This window comes from Alligator sinensis, unplaced genomic scaffold (assembly GCF_000455745.1).
Source record: "Alligator sinensis unplaced genomic scaffold, ASM45574v1 scaffold983_1, whole genome shotgun sequence".
Classification (NCBI taxonomy): Eukaryota; Metazoa; Chordata; order Crocodylia; family Alligatoridae; genus Alligator; species Alligator sinensis.
The window spans coordinates 1,379,031-1,387,908 of NW_005842015.1; the positions used below are offsets into that span (position 1 = coordinate 1,379,031).

The 8,878-nt window shown below is 43.3% G+C and overlaps 1 protein-coding gene across 6 annotated transcripts in view; it reads left to right on the forward strand.

Annotated features, from left to right (window-relative positions):
• Positions 1 to 5,719, forward strand: part of OSBPL5 (oxysterol binding protein like 5) — a 230,029-nt gene extending 224,310 nt beyond the window's left edge. For all 6 annotated transcript variants that reach the window (XM_006022021.3, XM_006022026.3, XM_006022025.2 and 3 more), the window contains 3 exons: positions 1,341 to 1,458; positions 2,830 to 2,932; positions 4,511 to 5,719. In XM_006022021.3, coding sequence (XP_006022083.1) covers positions 1,341 to 1,458; positions 2,830 to 2,932; positions 4,511 to 4,646 — 357 coding nt within the window. In that variant the 3' untranslated portion in view covers positions 4,647 to 5,719. The remainder of the gene's footprint in view (positions 1 to 1,340; positions 1,459 to 2,829; positions 2,933 to 4,510) is intronic.
• Positions 5,720 to 8,878: the final 3,159 nt, after the last annotated feature.

An 8,878-nucleotide genomic window follows, 5' to 3' on the forward strand; every position in this document is an offset into this window, starting at 1 on the left:
GAAGAAATGCATCCTGCAAAGGAAACTGTAAATTGGCGGGAACTCTCTCCTGCACGCGGGTTCTCAATTGCAGCAGAACACTCTGCCGTGCAAAGGAGCTCTCATGTCGCCAGGAAATTCCATAGTGCCGAGGCACAAAAATCACTGGGTTGTGACACACCCCTTATCAATCATAACTGATATAGGTTCCTTGTCCTGTGATTGTTCTTTTGAATAAGGTTGAACTAAATTTTTTCTATAGAAAAATATTAGATCTCATTAGACTGCTGGGCCGTGTCCAGATGAACATGGCTGTGAGGTATGTGGTGCCGCAGACACATCTGTGGTGCCACATACTGCATGTTCAGTTGTTCTCTGTGCTGCACAGGAGCAGCGCAGGAGTGGGGGTTGTCCCCTGGATATCCAAGGTAAAAAAAAAAAAAAATCTGCAGAAAAAGAAGTGGAGTGGTGCATGTGGCAGCAGTGTGCACCACCCAAAACCGGAGCTTGGCCGGCTGGAGCCACACTCCACTGCCAGGCAGGCTCTGTGCAGCAGGATCACCACTGCTGCAGTCCCAGGAGGCCCCCAGGACCCCACATAAGGCTACTGGGGCCAGCCCAGTACTGGCCTCAGCCACCCCTACCCCACTTGAGGTAACATGCTGTGTGCCAGAGTGCACATGGCACAGGCATTCCCCGCGGGCAACTAGTAGCAGTACAAGGTGTGCCACCACTAGTCCCTGGGGAACCAAACATCCATGCATGACTGGACGTGGCCCTAGAGGTTGAACTTGTGGTCAGAGCATGAGTGGAGCTTAAGTACAGGGTTTTGAAATCCAAATCTAAATATTTAATCAGGAGCATTTTGGATCTAAAGTTGTGGTTCACTTTCCAAAACACTATCGAGTTTTCAAAAGCACATGTAAAAATTAAGAAAAAAGAGATGCATATCCCTAATAGGACTCAGGCTCGTAAATCTTTTAGGCTCCTTTTGAAAATTTCTCCGATGTACTTTCAATCCAGATCAACAATCTGATCCAGTTTCTGTCATGTGCTAGCATCATGGGTGATATCAACATTCAGAACTTGCAGGAATACAGAATACTTGGGCCAAATTCATTCCTGGTCTTAAGCATATTGAAGTTAATTACACCAAGGTTGAGAGTTTTGTGATTTCAGAAAAAAGTTTGCTTTTTAAGAGCGATTGCTAGTGTTTGTGAATAGCTACTTAAGATCTGATGCTAAGGTGCTAAGCAGGTGTTTGGGTTGCTTTACCAGAATGTCACCAGGCACTCTGAAGGTCAAATGTTGAGTCTCAAATTTGACAGTGTCCCTTCTTAATAATTCCTTCTTTTATCTAGAGGTCTGCAAAAGACTGCAGGCGTCGTAAGGCCAGCGACCAACCGTCCAATCACAGCCAGAACACTGAGAGCAGCTGTTCAACACCAGAGTCTGTGCAGGAGCTTTCGGATGATGATGGCAAGTATTTGGGCAATGCTGGGTCAGATTCTCGTCCCCTTGCTTGTATCTGGCATCTTTCCTTTGTCAATGGTACTCTGTTTTCTGATCCCATGGGCCACATGAGTGGTGTGGTACCAGTCCATGGGATGGATCCATTGCAGGATTGGCAAGCATGGCTGGACCCTGTTCTGCCTGTGCCTGGATCTGTGCCACCTTGGCTCAGCCCCACACACTGGGGTCAGGCCCCAGGCTGCCTCAACCCCATGTGTCCAGTCTAGTGTACAGGCCCACACTATCTGGCTTGCCAAACTCCCCACAGGTCTGGAAATTAATGCTGCCACTGCTTCTCTTCTCTGCTGCCAAATTTCCAGACCTGTGGGGGAGCTAGTGGGCAGATGACACAGTCTGCAGACCAGGGTTGAGTGTTCTTGCCTTATATCATCCAACTGGATGATTTCGCAAAAGTGAGTTAAGAAGAGAGGAGTATCTCAGCTTGATTATAGGAATCAGCATTTGTCACCTGAGGTTCTGAGCTTGCTTGGTTAGTTATTTTAACATTCATCATATATAGGGTGACCATAATAATTTGAGGGAAATCTGAGACACAGGGAGCTGCCAGTGTGCAGCCCCCCCAGCTCCCATGAGTGGGGCCGGGCGGGACACGCATGTGCACACATACATATACATGCACATACACACCCAGCTCTTGACTTGGGAGCTGGGCAAGTGTGGGCGGGTTCCCACCAGTCTGGGACTCTTGCTTCAATTTTCTCCAGTGGCAGAGATGCTGAGAGAGCCTCCAAAATCCAGGCCATATGGTCACCTAAATCATGTACCACCCCTATTCTTTTTTTTTTATGTTAGCAGTGCTACCAAGGGCTTCCCAAGTACTGACTTTACAATGTCAGTGGCTTTTCTAGCAGAAGCTAGCTTACAGCATTGCAAAAAAACATCAACTGCATCCATTTAAGGCCTCAAGTTAGTAAGGATACAAACCTAACTTTCCACTTCTGTGTCTTGAGCTTTTGTTGAAGAGCCAGGTGTCCTTGAAAATTACAGAAAAATGGTGTAGGGAAAAATGGGGAGGGGAAGGTGCCCATCACTATATTGCTGTACCAGGCAGGGGGGGCTTAGGCTTTGTGAAGGGAGGGGCTTCCTTGGACCGAGACGGTTCCAGTTGAGTTTCATGTAAACTTCACTACTAGTTCTGGTGAGCAAAATTCTCACTAGCTTCAAGTTCTAGGCTAGTGGTTCCTTATGTTTAGTGTCATATAAAGCCAGCCAACCACTATGTGGGGGTGGGGGGGTTGTCGTCTCATATGGTGAGTGGCTCTACCATCATCAGACATGTATGAGATCTGTGTTCCTCTCAATGTTTTTTTGCAACAGGATTTGAAAGTCCATGTACTCAGTGTGGGAAGGAAATGAATCACTTGAAGGAAATTCATACTGCAGTTTTATCTCTACAGAGAGCCCAACAGGACATACATCGGTAACTGCTTCCAACAACACTATGATCTTATAAACCCAAAAATAATTGGACTCCTCTGAGCTGGCCTTTGGAGCATGGTTGTATGTTAAAGGGTACAATAATATGTATCCTAGAAAAGGAGCCCTCCAGCAGGGAGCCTCATGTGGAGGCGTGGAGCCCACCTGACCTGATGGTGTGCAGACTGGGAGCCGCGGGGAGTAGCATATATCCCCCTTTCCCCAACAGGCACCTGTATACCCTATGATGAATCTCTCTACTTTGCTGTCAAAGGAGACATACTTAAACCAATCAGGAGAAATGGGCCTGTCAGCCTGGATTTAAGGCTTGCCTTAAGAATGTCTTTGAGAAGAAATGATCACAGCTGGCTAAAGAACTATGGCACATAAGTGTTGCACTCTAAAATGGCCACACTTTTGTGGAGCTCTTTTGTGGCTTTTAGTCTCTTACGTTGCCTAGGGTTCAGGGTGAGACTACTCTACCAATGAAAGAGCATCAAGAGGTGCAATCTTCACTGGAGCTCCAAGACAGATGGGAGGAATATGCTTGCTCTTGTATCCTACATGGAGTGCTACAGTCATTCTCCTGTGTACCAGGGGCCTGATTCTGCTCTCACTGTCTTCAGTAGAACAGGATCAGATACCAGATGAACAGTCTCTGGCTGCAGAAATGAGGCTGGGTCCATGGCCCCACCTCTCTTCCACAAGCGTCAGAAATCCCTGTGTTCCAAGTAGGCCAAGATGTAGGCTTGTACCTGACTGTTAGACCCAGGATATATTTTTGTGGTCTCTTCCCACTTTAATGTCTAGATGCAATCTAACTTTGCAGGCTGGCATACTTCAAAATAGTTCCCCAGATTCCCCAAATTGGGGGTCACAGGTGAGGATGTGGGGAAGTCCACTATTATCAGCTGTCTAACAAAGCTAAAGGTTTCCAGTTACAGAAACTTCTCTAATAATTTTAGAAAGCTAATGAGTTTAAGCATAAATAAGAAGCATCTGATTTTTATTGGACATGGCCAGGAAACTTATTCTTCCCTAGAGCTAACAAATTCTGGCAACAACTTGACAGCATGTGTATCTCACACTACTTGCTGTTCTATGCTGCTTGTCCTATGCTTAGAGCTAGGCTCCCAAGGGCTTTATGCCCACAATTAGGGCTAGATCTGAGGTCCTCATTGTCATACCTGGAGCCAGATGAGAGCTTGTGCAAATCCAGCCACTTTATTTTTGGCACTTAAACTGAGATGTGCTGAAAATTCTCTTGCATTTCTGCTGCATAGAACCTGATATAATGTTTGTATTGCAATAGTACCTGGGGACCCTAAGTGACATCAGAGCACCATTGTTTTGGGCTCTATACTCATATAGTATCCTGAAAAGCTTACAGCTGAAATAGAAAAGACAAAGACTAGGAGAATGGAAGTCATATTCCTTTTAGAAATGGAAAACCATAGAGACTTAGGCCTGTACTCTTCAAGTAAGTCTTGCTTGGGTAGAGGCTCTAGGGTGGAGGGGCAGCAGGGTGGGACATTTATGTACATTCCCTTCCTTGATACAAAAGTGTTGCTTTTTGTTTCAGAAACCTCGCTGTTCTGAACAAGAAATCTTTCTACAGGAGGCTCTCTTCTGAAAACCTCCTTCTGGACTCCCGCTGTTGGTTTCTCCTTTGCATCTTTCTTACATGTCAACTATTCATTAATTATGTCTTCAAATAAAAACACTATGTTTGGCAGCAATAAAAATCACCGGCTGTGGGAGGGGGCCACTCGCGTAAGGAGCCCATTGAGGCACCAAGCACTTTAGAACCAACACAACAAAGGAGGAAGAGAGAGCAAGGTTAAACAGGGACCTAGGGAACCTGCAGAGTTTTGTTCCTTCAGATTCTGTAATTTGCCTTTATGTGTACATCTTCAAGGACCTCTTAACCTGTATGGGCCTTAATGCTAAAGCCAAATGTAGCTTTATTTGTGCAATTTGTTTTCTATGTCTTGTCATTCTCTGATGCAGTTAATAATTACCAAGCAGTATTGGTGCCCCGATAATGGTGTAAACACAGGGTTTTAGAACGGTCCCATTGGCTTGTTTTATTGCTCTGAGCACTGGGGAGAAGGGGGCAGGGTTCTGATTTATCTTCTTTTTTTTCAGGATGTCTGGGTGCATTTAATTATTGGGGGGTTGGAAAGCAACAGACAATAGCCCAGAAATCCAACTATGTGGGTATCAATGTCACAGTGTCTCCTAGGGTTTTTTAGTTGACACATGGGAAATTTGGACCTGAAAATATGCTTCACACTCCATTCCACAAAGGTTGTAAATATGCACGATTTCCTAGAGCTGTTCCTCTTTAGGACATGGGAGGTGTTTTTATTAAAGTTCTGTATTGTATTACAGAGCTGACAATGTCCTGAACCAGGCCCATTGAGTAAAATGTCGGACATGCCTGTTTTATAAGTCCTGGTCACTTTTTTTTTTCATTTTGCTATATGGCTGTTTTTATATTATAACACACTACCATTATATTGAGGAACTCCTCAAAATTTCTCATTGCCCCAAAATAAGTGGAGTGGGTGGGTGGGAGCAAGTATGTGTGTAACATTTGTTTGATCGTAGGCACGTCTATTGTTAAGGGTCAGGAAGGGTAAGGGTTTTGCCACTGCATTGTTCAACTCTGTTAATAGTCTTCCTATTTTACACCATTTTTAAAAAAAAAATTTGCAATATTTTCTGTAGACTACAGTCAGTACTAAGCCTTTCTTTTCTGGCCTGCAGTAGTTCCAAGTGATAAAAATACTGCTCTATGTATATATATATATATATATATATATATATATATATATATAGCCTTAAAATACTTAGTGGTGGTGCCAGTCTGGGCTAACTTTAAATGTAAATGTTTCCAAATTTTTAACTACATTCCTTGTCCTGTTCCCCAGTTAGGGGAAATCTGTTTGTGCTTGATATGTTGAAATAAAATTACACATGACTTTCAATGACCATTTCTTTGTGTGCTTGCGTCTCTTTTAATATTGCAGCAAGCTTGCATGCACATCTTCAGTAATGACTCGCTTTTCAAAGGGACAATTCACAGACACAGGGGGGAGAGAGAGATTACACACTAAGTTTTAGATGATAAAATGATTCATGATCTTCCGTGAAGGAAGTTCAGTAGCTCACAATATTTTGAGAAACAGTCTTGTGAATAATGGAAAACACCAAATTTTACATTTTGGCATTTGCTTGACTCAAAGCCATGCCCTTCAAAGATGGAGACTGTTGGTGGGGGATTCTTTTTGTTTTTAAGTGCCTAATTTTGAAATGACTTGAAGATGCAAGCTTTTTTTTTGTGATCTTTGTTATTGGACCAACTGTATAGACAGTTCTTTTTAAATGAGTAATCTAATCATTGAAGAGATCTGCAAAATGAAAAAGTGGGTTCTCTAGGACTGGTTCCTTTTTATTGGAAGCAGCTATGATTGACCCAAGTTACCAGATTTGCAACAGTGGCAGGTAAGAACAATTCTATGGCCCATACTATATGTAAGAGCCAACTAGATGATGAATAATGGACCCTATGGCCTTACTGTATGAAGACACCCTTTCAGGTTTCAGTGAGTGGGTGCTCCCAACGTTTTTTTCTGAAATCAGATGCCTTTAAAGAGTCTGGCTGCACTTTTCTGAGGTCACCAGTAATTCTTGAAAACATTTGGCCCTGGATGCTTCTGTGGGTCTGGTATTCTATTTCCAAACAAACTGCCTCCAAGCACCTTGTCCAAAATAAGGCATCTATCTGACCCATCTTCTGTCATTCAGATGTCAGGGCAAGGTAGCCCCCATCTCTTCTGCCAAGTGTATAACCTGTGCATTTTCCTTAAAAATGGAAATGCTTGAGACCTTTAATCAGACTGGCTAAGAATGTGCTGATAGGAACTTGTGACTTTGCTGTAGGGATGTGTTATGTCTCTAGGCTATAGATATGCCTTAAGTTTCGGCAAAGAATACAAGCACGTGTTTATTTTGTTCAGAAAAACAAAATCCAAATGGCATTGATGCTGAATGGAAAATTGTTATCAGGTGCTAACTAGGCAAATACTTGGAGTTCCTTCACTTTAAGGAACAATGCTGTACCCCCAAAGGATTGTCCTGGGACTTGTTACTGCAGTTAAATAATATTCCCACTGAGAGACTTACTGCAGAACCAGTGATGAGGTTTGACCTGGATACCCCAACTACACAGCAGAAAAGTCCACAATATCTGTCAGCATTTCCCACATGGAATAAATATTAATCTAGAGGAGAATCTTCAAACAGCTTTGTTAAAACAGCAACTGGATTCATATCAAATAATATGCCATGAGAATGGTGTATGAAAGATAATAAAACCGTAAGAGGAAAATATAATCGCTGGGAAATATTTGCAATGGCTGTTCATGAAGATCCAACCCTGGCCTTTCAGCAAGAAAATGTAGCAGACCCTTCTGCTTGAAGCTAGAGCAGAAATCTATCAATTGGAGCCAAATGTTAGGTGATATAACTACAAAGTCATTATAGTACACTGTTTATCTTTTTTTCCTTCCCTCTCTTACACTTATCCACACACTCAGTTTTAGAGGGTTCCCCCCCAAAAAGTCCCAAGTAAGTTAGGTTTCCCACTGTAATTTCTGCACAAAACACTCATTTCCTATTGAAAAAAATTAATTGCAGAACAGTATATTCCCATGATCTGCTTTACAATCATGTGGCTTGCTTTAAGTAGTGTGATTCTGGATTGGGTCCTGGTTTTACAGATGTTTTCCAGTGCCAGGAGTCTGATCTAAATCAGTCTGGGTGAAGGGAGGGGCAGGCAGATTTTTGTGGGTCAGCAGGTCTGTGAGGAGTTAGTGGGATTGGAGAGGCTACCAGTTCTGAAGGGAGTTGGTGGTGTCCAGGTAAGGGGTCTGGTGGGATCAGAGAGGCTGGCAAATCTGCAGGGGGGGGTTGTCTGTCTGGAGGTGGGAAACTTGGGGGGAAAGGGGTGCTAAAAATAGCCCAGTCAAGCAGGTAGGTAGGGAAATTGCAGAGCTGCTGCAAGTGGCTGGGCTTTCGCATACCCAGGACCCTACTCTGAATATGTGCACATGTTCAGTCTAACTCATGCCTGGTGTAGCTCTAAGTTAGATTGTGCTGGCCATTTTTGCCCAATTTGACCTTCAGGGAACATCTGTATACCTTGGCACTTTGGACATCTTTACTTGGCCTCCACAGTGGAGCATGGGGGTGCTTTAATTAGAGCAGCTTTTGGGAGTCACTGTAATTAAAGCACCCTCAGCATCTCATGCATGGAGCATCCTGTGCTTCAAAATGGTGGCAGGGGTGCTTTAACTGGAGCTTGTCAAACGTGATGCCAAGGCTGCTAGAGTGTGATAATTAGATTAATCGAGTGGATCTCTACTCCTAAATGACTTTCAGCAAGTCACTTGATGTTTCTCTGATCATTTCCCATTTGTGAAAATAAGGGAAAGATTTTGTTCTCATAGGACAGTTGAGAAGATTACATGACACTTGGATCTCTAGGAAGAGAGGCCATATAAGGACCTTCTATTAATCTAAGGTACTTGCTCTGCGAGCCAAGCTGATGAATGAGAGATCAACAGTACTTTATGGGTGGGCTGTACTGAGTTCTATATTTTAGTGTCTCTAATTACTAGTGGGCTAGGCTTCTGCAGTCATATTTTTCTGAGCAATAGTGAAGTACCATGAGACAATTTTTTTCATGCCCTACAGATCAATGTAGTTTAGTCATGCTCATCTCCATTCAATATACTGCTGTTTTAACTGTCCCCTTGCTTCTGCATCCTTCCACTACAATCACTTCATGATTGTAACAAGCACAAGCTACTTGTCTCCCCTTCAAAGCCCTTCCTAATCTAGTCCTGTTTTATTTTGTATACAGTAATAAAAGTCCAGCTCC